We start from the raw sequence: 25,899 nt of genomic DNA, 5'->3' as shown, positions 1-25,899 counted from the left end.
CTTAGAGGCGCTTGTGAACCCCACTAGAAAAGTGGTTAATTAAGGCTGAAGTTGAAAGAACCTGGGCTTGGGTTCTGATCTCATTTTCTGCCATAACTGGCTTGTGACTTTGGTTACCCCTCACCTTCTGCCTTGTAAGATGGTTTGATATTTTCCCTGATGACCCTTTCAAAAACTGTAATCTCTCCTTGGACTCCTGCTTTATTTTTTTCATTTCACTTAGCGTCCTTTACTATACTATACAGTTTATTGTCTGTCTTGTTCCGCTAGAAATGAAATGACATGAGAACAGGAATGTGTGTCTTTTTATCCCTCACTGTTTGTTGCATCCCCAGCATCTAGAATAGTACCTGATACAACTATGGTTGGTGCTCAAAAAAATGTGTTGAACTGAATATAAAATACTGAACAATGTCTGGATCATCTGAGGTCTCAATAAAATGATAGCTATTCCTATTCTGTGGATTGTCCTATTATGTAAGTTTTAGTAAGATAGCTCCTGGCAGAAAGCAGGAAGCCTGGGATGCAGAGTTCTGGAGTTCTCGTTTACCAATGGGTATTGTCTTCAGAATTCTCTGGGAAAGAGGTAATAATTTTGGCTCATGCAATCAATTTATAGGTCAGGCTCCAATGGATCTTAATATGTCAACATCATTCATGGAATAGGTCCCTACGAGGCCCTCCTGACATTATGGAGCATGAAGTAGTCCAGGGAGATGGCTATGTCTTGGAATGTATTGTGGACCTGCTTGAATCTCCATGAGAGAAGAAAGAAGATACTATAGCCCGGCTGGCATGGCTCAATGGTTGAACGTTGACCTATGAACCAGGAGATCAAGGATCATGATCCTTCCTGGTCAGGGCACATGGCTGGGTTTCGGGTTCGATCCCCAGTGTAGGGTGTGCAGGAGGCAGCCAATCAATGATTCTCTCTCATCATCGATATTACTATCTCTCTCTCCCTCTCCTTTCCTCTCTGAAATCAATTTTATATATATATATCCCTAACCGGTTTGGCTCAGTGGATAGAGCGTCAGCTTATGAACTGAAAGGTCCCAGGTTCGATTCCAGTCAAGGCCATGTACCTTGGTTGCGGGCACATCCCCAGTAGGTGTGCAGGAGGCAGCTGATCGATGTTTCTCTCTCATTGATATTTCTAACTATCACTCTCCCTTCCTCTCTGTAAAAAATCAATAAAATATGTTAAAAAATAAAATATATATTATATATATAAAATATATATTATATATATAAAATATATATTATTATATATATATTAAAAATTATATATATATATATATATATATATATATATATATATATATATGAAAGTAAGAAGATACTATAGTACAGTCCTAGTCTTCCTAAATAATCTGGCCTTTCCTCCAATCTAATAAAAAAGGGCTCCTGATTGTAATGGTCTAAGTACCAAATTAATCTAGTTTGCAAAATTTTGTCTTACAGTGATTTTCCCCAGTCTTTTTTTTTTACAAAATACAAATGAAATCTATTACCAGATTGTAGATACAAAATAATTAGCCATTTGCATGCCATAAACATTAATATTTCAAGAAAAATGATTTTAAATATAATAGATTTCCCCAGTCTTTACAGCACCATCCAAGTTGGATGATGGGCGATGGGAAGGAGAGCACTGCACACCAGCTCCCACATGAGTCTGAGGGTCAAGCCCCAACTCTGCTTCCTCACCCTCCTCCACGCCCGTGACGATGGAGGCAAAGTTGTCGTCCAGCAGGATCATGTCGGCTGCCTGCTTAGAGACGTCGGAGCCAGCGATGCCCATGGCTATGCCGATGTCCGCCTTCTTCAGCGCCGGGGAGTCGTTCACCCCGTCGCCCGTCACCGCCACGATGGCTCCCTGGGAGAAGCGCAGAGGGAGCGAAATAATTACTGTCAGATTCAAGACCAGTTCCCCAAATCAGTTTGATTTCATCATCCCTCGTTGCTTGATATAATCATACTTGATGTAGGCCTCTTAGCCCTTCCTTCTCCTGTTCCTCCTAATATATTAAAACTCTCAGGGGGGAAAAACACCTCTCAGGGAGCCCACAAACTGCTGCCCATCTCTGAGGTGTAAGATGGGATACTCTGGAGCAGGGGTCCTCAAACTTTTTAAACAGGGGGCCAGTTCACTGTCCCTCAGACCGCTGGAGGGCCGGACTATAGTTTAAAAAAACAAAACTATGAACAAATTCCTATGCGCACTGCGGGCCCGGGACCAGTCAGCTGCTAAGCAGGACAGGCAGCGGCACCCGGCGGGCCGGATAAATGTCCTCGGCGGGCCGCATGTGGCCCGCGGGCCGTAGTTTGAGGACCCCTGCTCTGGAGTCTCCTCCGCCCAGCACGCATTCCTCTGCTTGGTGTGGGCCTGGGCTATGCCACGTGATTTCTGCAGATTCCCCAGGCTCCTCTGCCTCCTTACCAGCCTCTGACACCCCTCTACGATGATGAGCTTCTGCTGAGGGGAGGTCCGAGCAAACACAATCTCCGTGTGGTTCTGGAGGATATAGTCAAGCTGTTCTGAGTTCAGATCCTTTAGTCTTGAGCCGTGCACCACAATGGCTTTGGCATCCCTGAGCAAAAAGAATGTTATTTTATTTTTAAATTACGTTTTGTTTTTAATCCTCACTGGAGGATATGGGTTTGTGTGATTCTTTATTTATTTATTACTGATTTTAGAGAGAGGGGAAGGGGGGGGGAGAGAGAGAGAGAGAGAGAGAGATCTATGTATGAGAGAAACATGGATTGGTTCCCATATGTGCCCCCACTGGGAATCAAACCCACAACCTTTCGGTGTTTGGGACGACGCTCTAACCAACCGAGGCACACCGGCCAGGGTGCAAAAAGAATTTTAAAAGGTTAGTTCAGAGTGTTGAGAATTCATCAGTTGCCCCATAACCAACTTTTACTATAACCTCCTTGTTTTTCCTTTCAGCCCAGCCTCCGCACTTGTCCCCAGCCATTCACTGTTCCCAGACGGACACATGCCATCCCCTGCCCCCTTTCCCAACCATCTCTCCCCTTTCTCTGTCTCCATCTTTGTTCCACGTCTTCTGAAACCCACGTGGTCATTTTCCTATTACATTTCACGTCGCACTGTGTAAACCCTGCACATCCTGCCTGCTGCAGGATCCTTCAGGAACTTTAGTAAGTGGGATCTGGGTGGGGCAGGCTGATGACAGAGGAAAACATGGCAGATCTGAGTTCTTTAGGGGTCTCACCTGCTATTGACCTGGGAGACAGGGATCTTGAGCCGGGCAGCTATTTCCTCTTCTGTCTCATTACCTTCTGAGATGATGCCCACACCCTTGGCAATGGCCTTGGCTGTGATGGGATGATCCCCTGTCACCATAATCACCTGTGTTGGGAAGGGAGAGCAGAGGAGGAGAATCATCTTCCGGGGGGTCCTGGGTCCCTCACCTTTCTCTCTGAGAGCTCACAGACCACTGCTTTCAGGAGCTCATTCCCAAGAACTCTTGCTTCAACCCTTGTGGGTGGGCCAGGATCATCAGATCATAAAATATAAGACAATTTGGGTACTAGGTTTTCCAGGAATAAGTCAGATTTAGGTATATTGCTATATTCAGAATTTCATTTAATTGCTTCAGAAGCTACTCTGCTTCTTTAAGCGCAAAGACAGAAACGCCTACACATAGAACAAACGGTAATAACGGAATATCTGGAATAACCCGTCTGCCGAGCGAAATTCCATCAGGGCCCAGGTGCATTCTGAGTCTCACTCCTTTCTCTCTTTTCCCCACTGCCTCCCTGTGTCCCCAAATTTCAGCCCTTTTTGCATAGCTGTTACCAGCCCGAGCCCCATTCCTTCCCAAAGGTCAGGTGTCCGTGCTTTGCTAGCATTCTCTGCTTACTGCGGGCCCATTGCTTATAGCCTCTCCCTGGTGAGAGCTGTGTGAGTGTGTGTGTGTGTCGGGGGGGGGGGGGGGTGTATAGCTATGCCGCCTGGTGAATTTCCTGCCTTAGCATACTGCCTAACACGTAGTAACCCAGCAACAAACAATGACCAAACCAAGGGATGAAGGAAGGGCTGCTTCCTGGCACCAATGCCCATAGTTCCCAAGGACCCGGTTTTTCAGGCTCCGAGGGAGGAAGAGGGACACTGTCTGACTGTGACTGAACTATCCAACTGCTTCCGGAACAGAGGTCCTGGAAAAGCCCATCTATCTACTTTCAGAGCACGGAGGTAAGCCTTCTAGTTTTCCTCTGAGCCCTCATCGTTCCACACCGGCACCCCAGGCTGGCTGGAAGAAGGGAGTGTGGCTGAGCTGGGATGCCAGAGCCGGAGGAAGGTCACGCCATGAGCTGTTACCCACACTGCTGGTTTCGGCACCCCGGCTCCGTTGTGGGGACTGGATCCTCACCACGGTTGGCCTGTGGGGGTGGGATAAGGTGAGGGCCTGGGAGGGAACTGCACAGAAGATTCCAGATGTGGTTCAGACTGAGCCCTCAGTGGTGCCTTCTGGGCTCACAGTGCCCTGCGCTTCCCAGTGGCTCATCAACAGTGACTTGAGAGCTGTAGGCCAGGCCTGGTATCGCCCGGGTACGCCCCTCACCCCTAGCCCAGAGTGACCATTCAAACGGACGGTTCTGTGGCAGCTCCTGGCAGTACCACCTCCCTGCCAGGCACCCTGAGAGCGAGTTCCTAGGACGCAGTTTCACAGCGAGTGGAGATGCGCGCAGACAGTGGAAGCGCAGTTCTGCAGAGAATGGCTCCCTGTGAGGCAAAGGGCATCTGGCAGTCCCTGGAATTTGTCAAGTATTAAAAGAATTCCATGCCTAACTTCTTCCTGCTGACTGTACCTCTGATGTCCCCACGCGGGCCTGCAAGCTGCCCTCTTGTTCCTTTGTACCCTCTGCCTGGCTCGCATGCATCTGAGAGGCGCGCTGCAGGGTTGGCTGCGTTGCTGCGGCCTCACCGCTTCCTGCGGTTTGTGGAGGAGGCCAGGCTCACCGCGTGGGTCGGGTCAGGTCGGGTCGCTGTATGCTACCGAGAGCCTCAGGTAGTGGCAAATAGATGAGATATTTTTATTTTCGTGTTTTTTTTTTTTGTTTTTTTTTTTTTAAATAAATCAGTTATTCCAAAGACCCAAGCACATGGCTCTACCTGGGAAATACCAGTTCCACAATCACTTCTTGTAAAAACGTTGCTGCCCTGCAGATGTTACCCGACCTCTCCCAGCAGCCGAGTGCTGTCCATCAGTTCGGCATCAACCCCATTACGGAGTGGACCCTGAAAGGCTCTTCCCTGTGGGACAACCCCCCATGTGTCCACTACATGCGGTCACGGCAAGTCTTTCCCTTCCCTGTAAGGAAAGGGAGGATTCAAAGTTCCCCACCAAGGCTGCCAAATTTCTGTCGGCGTCGGGTCCAGAAGAAGCAAGAAATTACAACAAGACCTGTGAGCCCGTGTGCAGAGCAAGCCGCGGCCCAGAAAGCACAGAGGCCTCCGCCCGCTCTAGGCCAGCCTGGGACGGCTCCTCAGACTTTCCCGGCTCATTCTGCCTCAGGCTGTGAGGCCATCCTGGCTAAAATCACCCCTTTGTCTCCTGTTTGGGCCTCCCCACCCGTGGGCACAATTGTTACTTCTTGCTGCAGAGATCCACGAATTCCCAGATGAGATCACTTTTAGGCACATCCACAGTGTTATTCCTCACCAGCAGCCCACGTCAACGCTTGGAAATGCAAATGAGGCCCTTCTCCACGTGGCTCCCACAATACGCTATCGCAGCATACAGAACCATTGGGGAATATCAGGATAACCTGGTTAGCATACAGAACCATTGGGGAATATCAGGATAGCCTGGTTAGCATACAGAACCATTGGGGAATATCAGGATAACCTGGTTAGCATACAGAACCATTGGGGAATATCAGGATAGCCTGGTTAGCATACAGAACCATTGGGGAATATCAGGATAACCTGGTTAGCATACAGAACCATTGGGGAATATCAGGATAACCTGGTTAGCATACAGAACCATTGGGGAATATCAGGATAGCCTGGTTAGCATACAGAACCACTGGGGAATATCAGGATAGCCTGGTTAGCATACAGAACCACTGGGGAATATCAGGATAGCCTGGTTAGCATACAGAACCATTGGGGAATATCAGGATAGCCTGGTTAGCATACAGAACCACTAGGGAATATCAGGATAGCCTGGTTAGCATACAGAACCACTGGGGAATATCAGGATAACCTGGTTAGCATACAGAACCATTGGGGAATATCAGGATAGCCTGGTTAGCATACAGAACCATTGGGGAATATCAGGATAACCTGGTTAGCATACAGAACCATTGGGGAATATCAGGATAACCTGGTTAGCATACAGAACCATTGGGGAATATCAGGATAGCCTGGTTAGCATACAGAACCACTGGGGAATATCAGGATAGCCTGGTTAGCATACAGAACCACTGGGGAATATCAGGATAGCCTGGTTAGCATACAGAACCATTGGGGAATATCAGGATAGCCTGGTTAGCATACAGAACCACTAGGGAATATCAGGATAGCCTGGTTAGCATACAGAACCACTGGGGAATATCAGGATAACCTGGTTAGCATACAGAACCATCGGGGAATATCAGGATAACCTGGTTAGCATACAGAACCATTGGGGAATATCAGGATAACCTGGTTAGTCTGTGTAGATGTGCTATAATAATGCTGTCTCTGCAAAGAACTCGATCATCCCCAAACATCTGGTAGTAATTAGGGAATTCACTCAACATAATTTTATACATCCATTCCATGGCTCTCACTCCCCTATGGCCAATCATTGAACTTAGCATAGCCCAGGCTGCCTCCAAACTGGCAACAGTCAAAGGTCAAAGACAGTGGTTGGCAAACTGCGGCTCGCGAGCCACATGCGGCTCTTTGGCCCCTTGAGTGTGGCTCTTCCACAAAATACCACGTGCGGGTGCGCACGTACAGTGCAATTGAAACTTCGTGACCCATGCGCAGAAGTTGGTTTTCGGCTCTCAAAAGAAATTTCAATTGTTGTACTGTTGATATTTGGCTCTGTTGACTAATGAGTTTGCCGACTACTGATCTAAGATAAAGCCAGCTCTAACAGATAGCAGCTAGCTCTCCTTAAATACCTTTATTGTGCTCCCTCCCCACACTGTAACCTGCCCTCTTCCAAGTCTGGGATCCAGCATATCAGGTAGGAACAGAGAAGGGGTCAATGTCACGTGCACATGAGCTGGAGAAGCACTGTCCTAGGACACTGGTTCTCAAACTCCTCGGCATATTGGACTCTCTGGGCAAGTTTTACAAAAATGCAGATGCCTGGGTCTCACCCTGAGAGTGTCTAATGTAATGGGTCTGGGATGTGACCTGGGCATCAGATTTTTAAAGTTCTCTTGATGATTCTAATGTTCCATGAAAGACAGGAGTCTAACAATAGAGGACATTTACTCTTAGGCTCTTAAGACGGAAAAAAAATTCTAAGCGGAAGGAAACAGAAATCAATTAAAGCAGTATTATTAAGAACCAACTCTATGCAAGGCTTTCTACTGCTGCCCCGACCTGGGACAGGTGCAACTTCCGGGGTGCTCAAGCTTTACCTTAATCCCTGCGCTGCGACACTTGCTCACGGCATCCGGCACGGCAGCGCGGGGAGGGTCGATCATGGCTATGAGCCCCACGAAGCAGAGGTTAGCCATGGGGAAGTTGATTTCATCCGTATTGAACTTGAATCCCTTGGAGAAAGTGTTAGGCAGGTTCAGGTAGCAGAACCCTGGACAGAGACAGAAGGGACCAATAGTCATTAGCGTTGTATGTCCCCATCCCGCTCACCCCAACATCCTCGATTTCTTCACCCCATGAATCAGAATCACTTCAATGCCATTCTTGCAAGGGTTTTCTCCCACAGCCCCCTCACCTAGCACGCGTTCCCCCAGACCTCCCAGTTCCAGGTAGGCACTTTGGAAGGCTTCTTTCATGTCATTGTCCAGGGGGTACTCCCGCCCATTCAGAAGGTAACTAGAGCAAAACTCCAAGATCCTCTCAGGAGCCCCCTTCATCAGCAGCACATGGGCCTGGGAACTGTCTTCCCGAAGGTGGATGGACATCTAGGGAGAGGAGAGGAAGCACTGGTGGAACAGGAGAGCAGGGCTGGGGCAAGGGAAAGGTTTTTTGTTTTTTTAAAAATATATTTTATTGATTTTTTACAGAGAGGAAGGGAGAGGGAGAGAGAGTTAGAAACATCGATGAGAGAGAAACATCAATCAGCTGCCTCCTGCACACCTCCTACTGGGGATGTGCCCGCAACCAAGGTACATGCCCCTGATGGGAATCGAACTCGGGACCCTTCAATCCGCAGGCCGACGCTCTATCCACTGAGCCAAACCAGCCAGGACAAGGGAAAGGTTTTTGAGGGTGAAACAGGCAACCAATTTTATACCCTCCATTTCCTTTGTGCCAGAACAACGCAGCCCTTCCTCCACACAGGGCCAGACCACCCCGCCCCCTGTGCGGGAACCTCCAGCTGGTATTGTTTGCACCGGGATCTCTGTCTTCTCAGCCCCACTGGAGGCTGAGGGCAGAAGCTGGTGCCTCACTTTCCCTGCTTCCTCTCTGCCTGGAGGGCTGGAGAGAAGTGGTGGGCTGGCAAGCACCGCAGAGCGGCAGGAGAGAAAGCTTAGAGCCCGAAGACCTGTGTCCTGAGCCGGCTGGAACGCCTCGTGGCCTCAGGTCAACCCATTTGACTTCTCAAAACCTTAGTGTTTTTTGATGAAATGCAAAAGGATCGGCAGTGCCTACTTCATTGAGTTTGTATGATAGTTAATATTTGCAAAAAACAAACAAACAAACAAAAAAACAGAAAAAAACCTTTAAAAACTGTGAAACACAATTTAAAAATAGGTTACTTGTTCTAGTCGCCTCTCCACTCTCTCCTGAAATCATGAGAAAGTCCCCTGAGAGGGGCTGGATGGTGTGGGTGGGCCCTGGGGGTGTCGAATGTGAGGGTCAGGGTCAGTGTGGCTAGTGGGGGGAGAGAAGGGCATATTCATGAAGGACACCTGAGGAATAAAAACACACAGGAGGAGAGAGAAATTAGGCCAGCTTTGGTTTTGCATTTTCCCTCGATCTCTGCTCTGTGAAAAGGAACTCTCTGTGGGCGCCTCTCAGGGTCCACAGGAAATTCCTGCTACACAGCCTGTTGGTCGGGAAATCAGCACGTGGATAGGACAGGAGCTGGTGCAGAGGGCCAGATGGCACTGCCCAAGGGTAAGCAAGGGGGGACGCCTGTGTGTGCGACCTGGTCCAAGTCGGTCCATTGCAACTTTCAAAAGAACGGTTGGGTGATCCTGAGAATACGCTGAGCAGTGGAGAGGAAACCCCTTGACTTATTTAAGCAGAAGCTGCGAAGGTTTAAAAAGCTTAACTTTCTGAGTGCCGAATACATCTGTGTAGACTATTTATTGGAGATTATTGGGGATGACAGCAAGGCCTACGTTAGCGGTTAACTTGGTCACAGAAAAATCACATCTTGATGGAAACTGCAGATGAAAATATGGGGAAAATAATCTGGAAATATGAGAACAGAGAACCTTTTTTCTTTCATTTCCATCTCAGGGAGGGAAAGGGACCGCAGGCTAAGAAATACCTTGCAAACTGGAGCCTCTAACTACCCTAAAAGCAAGCCAGTGAAGGCAGTGGTCTGTAGGGAGTGAACGGAGCCAGAGGGCTTTCCTCGGGCCTCCGGCAAGCAGGCCCCTGCAAAGCCCGCCAGAGCTGGGTGCTGGCAGCTGGCTGAGCGCACGGCCACCACAGAGGAAGACGCTGCTGTTCGATATTCAATAGCTCAGAGACAGACGACCATAGTCATTTTGGGTAGTGCTGCTATTTTGTTGGGCATTCCAACAAATGTGGCTGTGTTTTGCTTTTATTCTGAATCATATAGAGGGAGAGGCACCTAATTCTTTCCGGTCAAAGGCTTTAATCAGGCCTGTCTAGCACAAAATTCCTGTCTGGTTAGGGAGGCCACTAAATGTGAGGAAAAGAAGTGGGAATAAGTTTGCAGTTGGAGCCTAAAAGACCTATCTTATTACACCGACTAAAAGCCAGATGAGACAAAAAAAAACCACAAAAAACGATGGATCTAGTTCTTTAACTCTTACTTGTTCGGTGTTCAATGTGAAAATATGGGTAATTGGGCTTTTAGAAATCTATCTAGCTTTTGTTATTTTATTATTTTTGGTTATGAATATTTTTATGAATATTTTTTGTGATGAAAACCTTTAAGATCTACCCTCTTAAGCAACTTTCAAATATAGAAATATGGAACGATGAACAAATCTGCATGTTATCAGGGGGCACGCTAATCTTCTCTGCACTGTTCCAATTTTAGTATATGTTCTGTGGGCGCCAGCACTATTCCATATGTTTTGGGTTTTTTTAGAAAATATTTTCTTATGATTTAAAAATGTGTATACATGAATTTCTGCTCTTAGTTTTATCATTTTAAAAAATATTATTTGGTATTAGTTTCAGGTATACAGCATAGTGGTAAGACAATCCTATACTCTTTAAAAAAAATATTTTTGTTGATTTCAGAGAGGAGAGGAGAGGGAGAGAGAGGTAGAAACATCAATGATGAGAATCACTGACTGGCTGCCTCCTCCACACCCCACACTGGGGATCGAGCCCACAACCTGGGCATGTGCCCTGACTGGGAATTGAACCGTGATTGCCTGGTTCATAGGTTGATGCTCAGCCACTGAACCACGTTAGACGGGCAATCCTATACTTAACACAGTGTTCTCCCCAATAAGTCTAGTACCTACCTGGCACCATTCATAGTTATTAAAATACTATTGATTATATTCCCTATGCTTTGAGTATTTTGTAACTATCAATGTACTTCTTAATCCTTCACCTTTTTCACGCAGCCCCCTAAATACCCTCCCCTCTGGTAACCATCAGTCTGTTTCAATTTTGTTTATTTTATTCGTTAGATTCCAAATATAAGTGAAATCATATGGTATTTGTTTTTCTCTGACTGACTTATTTCACTTAGCATAATACCCTCTAGGTCCATCCATGCTGTCACAAGTGGGAAGACTTCAATATCTATATATATACCGCCACATTTTTTTAAACCACAATATTTTTATCGAGTCGTCCATTAATGGGCATTTGGGTTGCTTTCATATCTTGGCTATTGACGATTACGTGCATTTTAAGACACAAACACAGCACTGACTTCTGGGAGTCTCCTTTCTGCTCTGTTACCGCACCTGAATGCCTGACCTTTACAGTCTGCATGAACTTAGAGAGCCCCACTCTCCTGAGCAAATCACAATTGTCCCACGAACTCAAACCTTAGCTGGTAGAGCTCCCGTCATGGCAATGCCACCGCTCCCTGCCTTCCACACTTCAAAGTGTGCCAGGACTGCAACGTGGGAAAGAAATCCTGGGTTTCCCTTTCCTCCCATGGAGTTTGTTGTTAATGCCACCAGGGTCCCTCACTGGCACTTCTCCTCCCTTGCCACTCCTCCCTGGATAGCGGACAAAATGCTCGTGGGAAATGAAACTCACAAACACGCTGGAGACCCCTGATTGCTTACCCACTTACCCGATGGCAGCCACTAGAACTGCAGGCATGGAATGAAAAAGAAGATGACTAATGAAATCCGGCGCCTCTGGGGAGCGTCTGGTAAACCCAGCCTATTCTGCTGGCTAGCCAGGCAGCAGTCACAGAGATGCCTCCTGACAGCTGCAGGGACTGTCACGTGACTCCCACTGCCCAGCCTTAAGAGAGCCTTTGATCACTCGCTCTTTCCACAGGTAGTGGGGTCTCCAACTCTGCTTAGGACTCAGGCCCCTCCCTTTTATCACCTGCTGCTCCCTTCACCTGCTTGTTACTTTTCCTTGAGGTGAGCCTTCGTCCTAGTTGGGATGCTGGTTGTCTGCCCTCTCTATCCTACTGCTCAGAGGTGAGGCGGAAGACAAACCTCCTGCTTTCCCAAAAGATACCACCCCCACCCCGTCAATCATTCTCCTACCTTCGTGGGTTCCGTACCTGGTACTTGTTGGTAGAATTAAAGGGGATCTCTGCCACCTTGGGGCTTTTCTCTCTCATCTCCTTCACGGAGCGGTAGGACTGCTCGATGAACTTGAGGAGGGCCGACTCAGAAGCGTCCCCTGCTGTTGCCCGCTGCCAGAAGGGGGTTTTGTATATAAGACCCGGGGACAAGGAGAGGGGCCGAGTGGGGAGGGGGTGCCTGGGGAAATCACTGAGAGCCAGGAAAGAGGTCTTTTGGTGGGGAGAGGGTGGGTTATATCCTGGACACTAAGGTACCCTCCACCCCCTTGGGCCTGACACCTTAGCTATCGGAATGTTCTCCTGATTAGCCTTAAAGTCAGCCCGGTTGCAGAGGCCAGCGATTCGGGCCAGGATAGGCCAGGTATCAGAGCTCTTGTCAAATATATGCGCTGGGGAGAAAGAACAGACGGTGAGCAAGGAAGAGGGGGTTTAAAGCAGGGCGTTATTTCCATCCTGTCTGTACCCCACAACTTCACAGAGACACTTTCCTCCACACCTTCCTTCTCTCACTCGCCTTCCAGCTGTCTTTTCTTTGTCGGAACTCACCATCCCTCTCAGCTCACTCATCACATTCCCCCAAATCCTTTCACTCTTGGCCCACCGATGCCACTAGTCACCAAGCCGTTCTTCACTCGTGTCGGCCTCATAGATGGTCTTATCGAACCATAAGTGGGCGACGGTCATACGGTTCTGGGTGAGGGTGCCCGTCTTGTCAGAGCAGATGGTGGAGGTGGAGCCCAGCGTCTCCACCGCCTCCAGGTTCTTCACCAGGCAGTTCTTCTTCGCCATGCGCTGGGCTGTCAGCGTCAGGCACACCTAAGGCCATGGAAAGTCATGAGAACAAGAGGAGAGAAGATACTGGCTACTCACACCACGTCGTCTTTTGGAAATCTCATTTGTTTTTGTGTTTTGCTATTTTAATTTTTTGTACTAATTTCCCTTATGTTCCTATCTAGTTAAAAAAAAAACAAAAACACAACCTTCCATCTATGGCTACAGGAAAGGAAATTAGGAAAGTGATTTTGGTTTGTGCTTGAAGGCAGAGTTTTAAAACCAGAGCATTATAGAGAATGATGTTCTGATTTCCCTTGATATAGTCCACTCCCCTATGATCCTTTCATCTTTTCTATCTAGCAGCCTCTTTTTCATTCAAGTTCAGACCACACCTCTTTCTCAAGTTCAATCTTTCCAAGGCCTGCATTAGCTAATCTTTTATTGTGGAATAAGATGGTATGTATGGAGTGTGTGTGTGTGTGTGGGGGGGGGTACCAATTTATTTTAAAAAACAATGGAAAGAATGATCAAAGTGAAAAAAAAAATTGCAGCACTGAAAATAAAAAAAATTTTTTTTGTTAATCTTCACCTGATGGTATTTTTTCCACTGATTTTTAGAGCCAGTGGAAAGGAGGGTGGGAGGCGGAGAGAGAGAACCAGAAAGAAAGAGAGAAAGAAACATTGATTGGTTGACTCCCACATGTGTCCCAACACAGGCTTGGGGATCGACCCTGCAACCAGGTATGTGCCTTTGATTGGGAATCGAACCCGAGACCCTTTGGGGCATGGGCTGACACTGAGCAACATGGCCAGGGCTAAATAAGGAGATTTTTGTTGACCTTAAATTATGTTGAGCATATATCATATATTCAGTAAAAGCCAAGTGCATGACCAGGTTATTTTAAAAGCTAATGAATTCTTAGGATGTGGTTATGTAAGTGCAGAATTCTAATTATGGGATTATGTTTTATTTACATAATATCTCTAGTCCCAATGTTTTTGTGCTAGTCCAACCACACCCCGAGTAGTATACTCATTTTTATTTTAGTTAAGCTAAAGCATACCCTAAACAAGTGACCAGCAAGACAAGGGGCCCAAAGACCATGTCATATGGCTAAGGGAAACAGGATTATTATTTCACTTCCTACCTGGAGAGTTTGAGGAAACATAATGGTTACTGTCAAAAATCTAAAGGGTGGTTTGTAGGAGAGAGAGAATTGGCTTATTTTGTATTTCTTCAGCTGGGAAAACGGAGACCAAACACAGAATTAATTTCTGTTCAGCACAATGCAGTCCAACCAGAGCAGCCCAACAATGAGATGAACAGAGACTAAAAGGGGTGGGCTTCCCAGGACTAGAAACGCTCATCATCTCCCATGGACTCTGTGCAAGAGAGTCAGCATTGGCCGCAGAGTTGAACTTACATGGGCTTTAGAATCCTTTCCAATAAGATTCCACGATTCTAAATTAATCTCCCTTTATCAACTGAGGAATAAATTGAGGCCTGGAAGTGAGTGATTCGGACAAGTTCACCAGCCAGGACTGGAATTCACTCCCGAGATGTATAATCTAATGTTTTCTGCAATGCAACTCGCTTCCTTTCTCATTGAGAAGAAAAGAAGGCACCAGAAAACATGGTTGGGGCAAATAAAAGTAATTTGGAAGCTAAATGATTTGACATCTGTCATATATACATCAGGGGTGCGCTGTACTTGAGAGGTTGGACAGTGAAAGAGATACTAGTGGTTTGTCTGCCCTGAGGCCACCCGCTACCCTGGCTACTCACAGTGACAGTGGCCAGCAGCCCCTCAGGGACATTGGCCACAATGATGCCAATGAGGAAAATGACAGCCTCCAGCCAGCCGTAGCCCAAGATAATGGAGAGCGCGAAGAAAACGATACCAAGGAAGACGGCCAGTGAGGTGATCATATGAATAAAGTGTTCAATCTCTATAGCAATGGGAGTCTTGCCAACTCCCAGGCTTGAGGTCAGGGTGGCGATGCGGCCCATCATTGTGGAGTCTCCTGTAGAAACCACGATGCCCCGGGCTGTTCCTGTGGATAAAGGGGGGAGTCTCGATTGGGAAGGATATTGGATTTGGTTAATACAAAAGCTGTCAGTGGTCAAACACAAGGTGGAAACTCAAGGGCCTCTGAGAGGTCATCATGTTCTAGTCTCCTCATATTTAGCTTCTACAAATAAGGGTCTCCTAATCTTAAAAAAAAAAATCTCTGAAGAGATTTCACAGTTCTCCAGAGATACCCAATTTTATTGCCGCCTGATTGTCTTTACTGTCAAGAAGGTCTACATTACACTTAATTTAAATGGCTTCTATTGTCTATATGTTTCTTATTGTGCCCTCAGTAACTGAAAGTTTCCAGATCCCCAGAAATAGAGGTTACTTATCTGCTAGAATCCTATCTTTTTTAAAAAAATATATTTTATTGATTTTTTACAGAGAGGAAGGGAGAAGGAGAGAGAATTAGAAACATCGATGAGAGAGAAACATCAATCAGCTGCCTCTTGCACATTCCCTACTGGGGGTGTGCCCGCAACCAAGGTACATGCTCTTGACCGGAATCGAACCTGGGACCCTTGAGTCCGCAGGCCGATGCTCTATCCACTGAGCCAAACTGGTTAGGGCTAGAGTCCTATCTTTGTTCCAGTATTTTCTTATCCTCAACCCATTGGTTCTCAATTGGGGGCCATTTGTCCCTTAGAAGACATTCGACAATGTCTAGAGACAATGTCACAACTGGGTGGGAGGGTGTTGCTACTGGCATCTCGTGAGTAGAGGGTAAGGATGCTGCTAACCATCCTGCTATCCCAGGACAGGTCTCTTCTCCCCACACAGTGAATTATTCTGCCCAAATGTCAATAGTGTTGAGGTGAGGAACCCTGCTCTGAGCTGAGCCCCCTCCCTGCTTTGCTGCCTGGAGCCAGTCTGACCCCTGCTGGTTAGCATAGGCCATCACAGCTGGGCTTCTGTGCTGTTCCCTCCGCCAGCACAGCCGGATCAGAAGGGGAGCTGGGATGTCATGTGGCTTCACACACACCTGCTGCAGACCACTCGCCTGCATGGCTTCAAGTGAGGGGCCTGGCAAGATTCTTCACTCAAAACAATTCTTCCTGCTTTACCACAATGGCTGAAATTCCTACCATTAAAGTCACAGCCAGAGCTGCCCAGAAAAGCAACATATTATAGAAATAGTACTTGTTTTAGAATCAGAAAGACTCAGGGCTGAAAGGTCAACTTTCTAACGTTCCAGCTGTGTGCCCTGGGACAAGTTACTTCAACGCTGTGAGATGCAGTTTTCCTCGTCTTTAAAATGGGATGGAAGCACCTACAAAGCTGTGAGGAATAAATGTTTTTAAAGGAGCCTAGAAGAGGGTTGAGTACACAGTAGGCACTCAAATATTAGTTTAATTCTTTTCTTCATTTAGATGAACTTGGGGGTCTCCAGAAGGGCAGACATAAAGTCACACGTGTAATTAGTAGGGGCAGCTCTAATCCGGCAGCTCCCACAACATCTAACATGTATTTCCAAAGTCACCATCAGCTGGATGAGTCTCAGAACAGGGTTCTGTTCGGACAGCAGACGGGTCAGGTCAGTGTTAGGTGGAGGTTCTGGAAAGTTCCCAGTCTGAGGTACTCTCCACATGAGTTTCAGACTGGTTGCCAGAGGCATTCATTGAGCTTTGTGAAAGGAAAACACTAAAATAATTGAGAGGTGCTCAAAGGGTTTATATTGTTGGGGGGAATAGAGTATGGTGTCACCTATATCTATTTCACCTATATCTGTAGGCTAGTTCAGAGTTTAGTCTAGTTCTTCATTTTCATTCCTTGTGCTATGGTTTCCCCATGCTTGGTGAGAAGGGGTTTAATAACTAATCTCAATGTCTCTAGAGACAGGGTGGGTTGATGGCAACCATGGGGAAGGTAAACAAGGCCAAGCCTCCTATATCCCATTATAGCCTTCTATATAATGCCAGAGATAGAGCTTGGGCCCCCCCTGAAGATGCATGAGAACCCAAAGAGAGATGTCTGTACAAACAGCCCTGTCAGAGTCCAAGAGATGAAAGCAGAGACAAAGCTCTGGGATCAAGGTTAAAGTTATGCTACTAGTGAGCAGATTGCACAGAAACCCCTCAATTGAACAGTCAAGAGCTCCTTCAACCTAGCTCCACCCTCTTGGCCACCTCTTGGATCCCTCTGGTCTCCTCCTAAAGCTCCTCCATTCTAGCCAGATTCTTGTTTCTCAGGTGGAATGCCACCGCCCACTTTCCCTCTTATCTGATGCATATACTCTGCTGATGAAAAATTTACTTTGGAAGGAGAAATTTGACGAAATTTCCTAAAATTTGTGGGGAAAGCTTGCTAACTTGCATCTTGTGTTCAATCAAATTTTTTAAAAATTTATTTTGAGCCCTAGCCGGTTTGGCTCAGTGGATGGAGCGCCGGCCTGCAGATTCTAGGGTCCCAGGTTCAATTCCGGCCAAGGGCACATGCCTGGGTTGCAAGCTGGATCCCCAGTGTGGGGTGTGTAGGAGGCAGCCAATCAGTGATTCTCTCTCATCATTGATGTTTCTCTCTCTCTCTCCCTCTCCCTTCCTAAAATCAATAAAAATTAAAAAAAAATTTATTTTGATCTATATTTTACTTTCTAGCTGGATTTTTTTGTCTTAATGTTACTTTATCTTATGAGGTAATTCCAAATAAACTAATTTTATTACCAGATAGGTCATTAGCAAGCTTTATTCCCAAGGAGGGTCTGTGGAAAGAGCATGGTCTTTGGAAACAAACTTGCTTTAGAACCATTGACCCTCTCTTTTCTGTTGAGTTGTGCTCTTGGGTACTGCATTTACTTTCTTTAAACCTTAGTCTTTCATGTGTAAAATAGGGATAATGTCTATTACATAGTGTTCTGAGAATCAGAGTTATCGGTAGCACTTGACACATGCTAAGCATTTAATTTATAAAACAGCTGTTTCTTAGATACCCAAACATTGATTCTTAAGTCTGAGTAATGACTTTGAAGTGTGTCCAGAGAGTCATGCAGACCTCCTTAAGGGGAAAAGATGAAGTTGACATCATGGTATTGAGTCCATTGTTACCACTTTGGCCAGAGATACTAGGAGCTGAAGTGTGAATGGCACCTCTGGGAACTCAAATTTCCAAAGCCCATATCCTCTTTCGGAATAGTAAGAAGATAGGGTTTACCTCAGGAGAAGAATGACTTAGCAAGGCTGAATTATTTCCTCCCTTCTGTGTTATTTCCAGTTCATAGAGCATAGTCCATTCACTATCCAGAATAATAACAGGCCACTTACAATGTGTTAGGCCTTGTACTAAGCATTTTATGTATTATTCCTTTAATCCACATAAACATCTACAGGGTAGCGACTTTTAGGATCATCATTGTACAAATGTGAATGTGATGGCTTTGACCTTTTACCAAAGGTCACACAGCTCATGAATAATGGAGAGCCTAGACTACTTGCCAGCTGTTACCTACCCTGCTACCTTTAGAAGATAGAGACTTCCTGAATTCTTTCAATCTCTGCTTTTGAATGTAGGATATTTATCATGCAATATTCACCTTCCACACAGTTGGTGGAGAAGAAGCACATGTTTCTGGTCTCCAGAGGGTTCTCATGGGTGAAATCAGGGGAGCGGGTTTGGGGATTTGACTCTCCCGTCAAGGATGAGTTGTCCACCTGAGATGGGAAGGAGTCATAAGGTGAGCATGAGGAAAAAAGATTTATTTATAAAGATGACACAGCTATATCTGCCACCAACTCATCATTATTGATGTGCAGAGAGAAACACGAATTTACACATCAGCACCTTCTTGTCTCTGACCTCAAATCTGCACTTTGTAACTTCTCAAGGTTCTGAATAATAAGACTGTACTATCTCTCACTGAGCCCAGGTCACCACAGTGCCTTAAGGCCATGCTTGGCTCTCCCTCACCCAGCTTACCACGTCCCCTCACCTTACATCCCTCTGCAGAGATGAGCCGGATGTCAGCGGGGATTCGGTCTCCACCCTTCACTTCTACCAGGTCTCCCACCACCACATTTTCTACATTGATCTGCATCTTCTCTCCATCTCGAATTACTAGAGCTTGCTGTGGGAAGATAGTACAGGGTAGTAAAGCTTTCTGCTCCCGCAATTCTGCTCCTGGCCTACAATCTTCTGCTCCTGGTCTCCTTCCTTCTGGCTCCCCTTCCTCATACTGTCACTCATCACATCATTTTTAAATTTTATTACTAAATGTATTGGTGTAACATTGGGCCCTGACCAGGTAGCTCAGTTGGTTAGAGTGCTGTCCCAATGTGCCAGGGTTGTGACCCATACAAGAACCAACCAACCAATGAACAAATAAACAAGGGGAGCAACAAATCGATGTCTGTCTCCTCTCTTTTTCTCTCTCTGTCTGTCTCTTTCTCAAACTAATCAATAAAAAATTTTTACAAAGAAAAAGTATCTGTATTGGGGTAACATTGATTAATAGTATGATATAATTTTCAGGTGTTCAAGAATATAATTCCTGAAGGGCTCTTGGTAGATTGCAGATTCTTACCATTGCTGTTTGCAGGGCTCCTTGCAATGTGACTTCAATGCTTCTCCCACTAAGAGATGGGGTCTATCTCTACCTGCACTTGGGCTTGGCTATAGTTTGCTTTGGCCCATTGGACATTGGCAATTTTAATGCAAGGGTAGGCTTAAAAGTGCTTGCACACTGGGGCTTGCCCTGACGTCACTGGGAATCACTCTGCCACCATACTGAGCAAGCCCAAGCTAGCCTCCTGGAGGAAGAGAGATCATAAGGAGAACGGTCCTAACTGGCCCCAGTAATCACAGCTGAGAGCTCAAACATGTGAATAAGGTCATCATATACCATCCAGTACCAGCTAAATTCAACTCAGATCAGAACAGCCGAGCCATAGAACGGTGAGAAATAATATGTTTGTTATTTTGAGCCACCGAGTCTTGGAGTGGTTTGTTAGGTAGCAAAAGCTAACTGATAGTTTCCCAACTCCTAGCTCATTCTACTGAAACATTTCCCCAGAATTCTTACCGAAGGAAGGAATTACGTTATGCTCACACCAAAGAGAGAGAATGACCCTGGGCTATAGTGCTAGAACACTTTCATGCTGTTGAAAATTTGGGAGCCTGTTCCTTTCCAACTTCCCAGTCCTATGCCTAGGAACCTCTTTCTACTGTCAGATATTTCAAAGTACTTAAAAAACACGTTTTATCTGAAAATAATCTAAGCCTTTAGAAAAGTTGCAAGAATAAAAATTATACCAAAGATGCCAGGATAACCTTTACCCAGATTCACCTATTAACATCTTATCCCATTTGTTTTGTCATTTGTTCTTTGTTCTACATATGGGTGTATGTGAATCCTTTTCCCCCTGAACTATTTGAGGGTAAGTTACACACATCATGATCTTTTATTCTACATTGTTCAGTGTTCACTTACCAAGTATTAGGATATCAAATAACCACGATACAGTTATCAATTTCAGTGGATTTCATGCTGGCACAATATTTTAATCTGTTTGCATTCCAGTTTTGTCCATGGACCCAATTTATCTTTTACAGCATCTTTTCTCCTCAGCACAGGAGTCAGCCTAGAGCCAGGCATCCCATTTAGTTATCGTGTCTCTTTACCCTCCTTTAACCTGGACCATTTCCACAGTGGTACTTTGTCTTTAAGGTCATTGACATTTGAAGAATCTAGCCTCCCCAACTTCCTTTGCCCGCCCCCCCCCTTTTTTTTAAAAAAAATAGAATTTTCTTATTTGGGGCTTCATATTATGCTCATTAGAGTCAAATTATGCATCTAGAACAGACAGCTTCATAGGTGATGCTGTGCCTTTCTCAGGCTACTTTGAAGGCCAGATAGAGGAAAAGCGAAGTAAGCGTCTCTCTCATCAATAGCCTCACTCATTGTAGGACATAATCCTCCCGGGACTTATTAACTGTGCATTTGGCCACATTTTATACCTCCTTTCACTCGATCCTCTCACACCAGTCCTACCTGAGGCACCAAGTTCTTAAAAGACTCCATGATCCTAGAACTCTTGGCCTCCTGGATGTAGGAGAAGCAGCCAGTGATGATGACCACAACAGCTAACACAATGCCCAGGTACAGCTGGGGGTGGGAAGGAAAGAGTTTATTAGTAGATCCTTTTCGTTCCCTTCACCCTCAGATAACTGCAAGGAGAAGAGTAATTTCTCCAACTGCAAGAACCCATAGGACTCAGTTGGAGAGTACCGGGGCTGAGAAGAGCCTGAGACAGGGCTGGCTTCCTTGGCTTCCTGGCGAAGGAACCCTGGTAAGGGGCCAGCAAAATCCCAGGTCCATGAAGGCCTACATTCTCCTCTCAGAGAAGGCTATTTATGGGGTGGGGGACAGAGAGTGAGGGAGATGGGGAGGAAAGAGATGGAGAGATTGAAGTTCTGGGAAAGAGAGAGGGACTGCAAAGGGCCATGATGATCAGTTGGGAAGATCATCAAGAGAGAGCAAGTTTCTAGAGGGAACCATGTAGCTCAGTGAGCTGAGGCAGTAGCTTTCCAGAGAAAAGACCAGGGAAGCCAGGAGGCATGGAGAGCTCCTTCAGAGAGTCCTGGGAGTACCAGGGATTTGGGCAGAGGGCTTCAGGAGTGCTGGGCTGCTGAGCAGAAGTGTGTTGAAGACAAGCAGAGACGGGGCTGGGCAGCCGTAGTTGAACAGACTCACGTTATCTTTGGCAGCATGCTCATGAAAATATATCTGGATGCCATAGGCCAGGAAGCAGAGAATGGCACCGATCCACAGGAGGATGGAGAAGCCACCAAACAGTTGTTTACAGAATTTGACCCATTCTGGAGTGGTGGCGGGTGGGGTAAGTGAATTGGGTCCATTTCGAGCCAGGATTTGCTGTGCCTCTTTGGAACTAAGGCCCTGTGTGAAGAAGAAATAAGAATGGGTAAAAAATCATGATAAAAAGAAAAGAAAAACAGCTATAAATAAATAAATAAAATATTTAAAAAAAGAAAAGAAAAATAGCTATACAATAAAAAAAAATATTAAGAAAAGGGAGAGAAAAACAGCTATAGCAAAGGGGAGTCTGGCTTCATAACTCCGACCTGCCATTATAGCCCTAGGATGGGTCTAGAGACCAGTAAGTTTCTCTGAAGGTCAGACTGTAAGTTCTTCCTTGATAAGTGGGATTTTAAAACTTATGCTATAGGAGGGATATGGATTGATTCACAAACTTTTTTTTCTTTATTAAGGTATTACATATATGTCCTTATCCCTCCATTGCCCCCCCACCTCCCCCACTCATACCCTCACCCCCCTGGTGTCTGTGTTCATTGGTTAGGCTTATACGCATGCATACAAGTCCTTTGGTTGATCTCTCCCCCTTACCCCCACCCTCCCCTACCTTCCCTCTGAGGTTTGACGGTCTGATGGATGCTTCTCTGTCTCTGGATCTGTTTTTGTTCATCAGTTTATATTGTTCATTATATTCCACAAATGAGTGAGATCATGTGATATTTATCTTTCTCTGACTGGCTTATTTTGCTTAGCATAATGCTCTCCAGTTCTATCCATGCTGTTGCAAATGGTAAGAATTCCTTCTTTTTTACCACAGTGTAGTATTCCATTGTGTAGATGTACCACAGTTTTTTAAACCACTCATCTGCTGATGGGCACTTGGGCTGTTTCCAAATCTTAGCTATGGTAAATTGTGCTGCTATGAACATAAGGGTGCATATATCCTTTCTGATTGGTGTTTCTAGTTTCTTGGGATATATTCCTAGAAGTGGGATCACTGGGTCAAATGGGAGTTCCATTTTTAGTTTTTTGAGGAAACTCCACACTGTTCTCCACAGTGGCTGCACCAGTCTGCATTCCCACCAGCAGTGCACAAGGGTTCCTTTTTCTTCGCATCCTTGTCAGCACTTGTCATTGGTTGATGGTAGCCATTCTGACAGTGTGAGATGGTACCTCAATGTCGTTTTGATTTGCATCTCTTGGATGATTAGTGACTTTGAGCATGTTTTCATATATCTTTGGGCCTTATGTCCTCTTTTGAAAAGTATCTATTTAGGTCCGTTGCCCATTTTTTTGATTGGGGTGTTTATCTTCCTTTTGTTAAGTTGTATAAGTGATTCACAAACTTTTTGAATACCCATCTTGGGCCTAGTACTCTGGTAAGGTCCCAAAGTGAGTACAAATGGTCCCTATGCATGTGGAGCTCTAACTTTAGTGGGGATACTTTATAATACAGCAATAATGCACAAGGCTCATGTAATAATGGGATACAATGTGGAGTGCTGATAACATATGGACTGTTCCCACTTTGCCTCTCTAAGAAACAGGAAAAAAACCAGTGACACACTTGAATGCACAGATTCTCACGTTAGCCTTGCTAGGCTTGCATACTAGAGGATTGTAAAACAAACTCTCATCCCCATCAGCTGCTCCCCAACCTCCCACTGAAAAATAGACCATTTTCAAGACAAATATACAAGACAAGCCGCCTATGCTCCTCCTTGGTCCCCAGATGAAGTCTTTCCCTGAAGAAGTTCTGGACCTAAGAGGAGCCTGCATTGTGAGGGCTTTTATTCACGGTTTCTACCTGTGGTCGTCGTAATCGTGGTGATGGCAGTGGCAGTGGTAGCAATAGTAACAGTAGTAATACATGATTTTACTGTCAAACCAGTGGTTCTCAGTGTGGTCTGGGGACCCACGGGGTGCCAAGACTCTTTCATGGGGGTCCACATGTACATACAATCATAGACAAACATGTAAATTGACCGTACCTCCGCTACGTCCACAGCCAATCAGAGTGAGTATGCAAATTAACTCAACAAAGATGGAGGTTAATTTCCATATGTAGGCGCCCAGCAGCCTGGGTCCTGGGAACTTTCTCAGCACCCAGGTCACTTCAATGTAGACTCTGCGTGGGTCCTGAGCAACCTGGGAAGGGCCTGAGCCAGGGGGCTCCTGGGCAGGGGTGGAGCCCGCGATTGGAGGGAGCTGGGGGCCCCTGCCCAGGCCCTGAGGCTTTAGGCCTTGGCAGGGGTTGAGCCAGTGATCGGAGGGAGCTGGCGGGCCCTTGCCCAAGCCCCAAACCTCGGCCAGAGGCTTGGGGCCTGGGCAGGGGCAGAGCCAGCAATCGGAGGGGCCTGGGCAGGGGAGGAGCCCGCAATCGGAGGGAGCTGGGGGGCCCCTACCCAGGCCCTGAGGTTTTAGGCCTTGGCAGCGGTGGAGCCAGTGATTGGAGGTGATAGGTGTGAACTACAGAGGAAACACCTTTTCTGACCGCTCATTGGCTAAGCTCCCTGTATGCCACTGGTAATATTCTTAGTAACTTGGGTATAAGAATCCAAAAAAGTGATCTAGGGCTTTTCCACCACACTCCTGGAGAAAAAAACGAGGGTCCACTGCTGTAGGGCTAAGAAATGTCATATCCTGCCCTAGCCGGTTTTGCTCAGTGGATAATGCCTAGGCTTGCCAACTGCAGGGTCCGGGTTCGATTCTGATCAAGGGCATGTACCTAGGTTGCAGGCTCCTCCCTGGCTGGGGCCCAGGTCAGGGCTCATGCAGGAGGCAACCAATCAAAGTGTTCCTCTCACTTTGATGTTTCTCTCTGTCTTTCCCTTTCTCTTCCACGTTCTCTAAAAATCAATGGAAACATATCCTCAGGTGAGGAAAGAAAGAAGAAAGAAAGAAAGAAAGAAAGAAAGAAAGAAAGAAAGAAAGAAAGAAAGAAAGAAAGAAAGAAAGAAAGAAAGAAAGAAAGGAAGGAAGGAAGGAAGGAAGAAAGGAAGGAAGGAAGGAAGGAAGGTCATATCCTATGAAAGACACATCTTGAAAATGCCTAAAGAAAGTTGTCATTTTTTCACGGTGAAGGGACTGGAGTCCGTGTTGATGAAAACACTTTGGTGGCTGTGGTGACTGGCAGTGGCTGCAGCAGCGGGGTGATGGGGCTGGTGCCTTCCCCTGATCAGCCTGGTTGCCTCAGTAGGACATCCCCTGAGGGCTCCCAGTATGTGAGAGGGGGCAGGCTGGGCTGAGGACCCCCCCCCCCCCAGTGCACAAATTTCGTGCACCGGGCCCCTAGTTTTCATAATAACCCCAAATTATTGGTTGTCTTTTTCAGTCTCATTCTCTTGAGTGTACAGTGGAATTTCCCAAAGGCTATATAATATTGCAAAAGATTGAATACTGAAAATATAAGAGAACCTAACTGTCTTCTATTAAAAAGCTAGACATCAAAGGGGCTTTCAAAAATGTAAAATGCCACTAAATTTTAATTTAGAAAGACAGTTATTTGTCATAAAATTATTATTTATTCTAATACACATATGATGGGCCTACTCTTGTTTAAAAATGAATTAGAAAGTAGTTTTAAATTTCTCCACTTTAATTTCTAATATGATAGCTATAGATGATGTGACCCGCAGAAGCAAAGCTCTCTGGGTTCTTTGAGAATTGAGTGTAAAAGGGTCCTAGGGACAAAGGTGTGAGAAGTGCTGCTCTAAACCATGCTTTCATCCCCTTATGGGATGCTGAGCTCTTCGGGGATATTACCATTATCATCCTTTGCCAAGTGTGTGGCCTGTGAAACCTGTCTGCATGGAGGTTAAGGGTAAGACCGTTGGTGATGGGTTTTGTCCTGGTCGCCTCCCTGGGGGCGTGCCTTCACCCACCTTTGTCAGGTCCACGGAATACTTGGTGCTCAGCTGTTCCAAGGTTAATTTGTGATCGTTCTGAGAAGACAGCAGAGTTATTGAGGGAGAGATGGTGACGCTTGGGCATTTCCAGGGGAGCGGGAGAAACCCTTGGGGGAAGAGGGATGGCTGGGGCCTGTGGGTAAGATGTTAAAAGGCTGAGGGTTGAGAAAATTTTCAGAAGCCATTTGGTCAGCATCCATTCTGGGTTTTCTCACCATGACCAATTCCTTCTTCAGTTCCTCTAGATCGATCTTCTTTTGCTTCTTCTTCGACAT

The 25,899-nt window shown here is 46.1% G+C and overlaps 1 protein-coding gene across 1 annotated transcript in view; it reads right to left on the bottom strand.

The window, feature by feature from the left end:
• The window catches only part of LOC308237230 (sodium/potassium-transporting ATPase subunit alpha-4-like), a gene marked incomplete at both ends in the record, with an annotated part of 27,844 nt that extends 1,945 nt beyond the window's left edge, over nt 1-25,899 (bottom strand). Inside the window, 14 exons of the mRNA XM_080647789.1 lie at nt 1,711-1,879; nt 2,444-2,594; nt 3,243-3,379; nt 7,618-7,790; nt 7,935-8,124; nt 12,081-12,215; nt 12,384-12,493; nt 12,722-12,920; nt 14,665-14,933; nt 18,480-18,597; nt 18,876-19,010; nt 20,934-21,047; nt 25,601-25,660; nt 25,840-25,899. Coding sequence (XP_080503915.1) covers nt 1,711-1,879; nt 2,444-2,594; nt 3,243-3,379; nt 7,618-7,790; nt 7,935-8,124; nt 12,081-12,215; nt 12,384-12,493; nt 12,722-12,920; nt 14,665-14,933; nt 18,480-18,597; nt 18,876-19,010; nt 20,934-21,047; nt 25,601-25,660; nt 25,840-25,899 — 2,020 coding nt within the window. The remainder of the gene's footprint in view (nt 1-1,710; nt 1,880-2,443; nt 2,595-3,242; nt 3,380-7,617; nt 7,791-7,934; nt 8,125-12,080; nt 12,216-12,383; nt 12,494-12,721; nt 12,921-14,664; nt 14,934-18,479; nt 18,598-18,875; nt 19,011-20,933; nt 21,048-25,600; nt 25,661-25,839) is intronic.

Source organism: Plecotus auritus (assembly GCF_963455305.1).
Source record: "Plecotus auritus genome assembly, chromosome: 12".
In the NCBI taxonomy this organism is placed as follows: Eukaryota; Metazoa; Chordata; class Mammalia; order Chiroptera; family Vespertilionidae; genus Plecotus; species Plecotus auritus.
The sequence above is the reverse complement of the archived record's forward strand: the minus strand, read 5'-3'. Positions and strand labels throughout refer to the sequence as shown.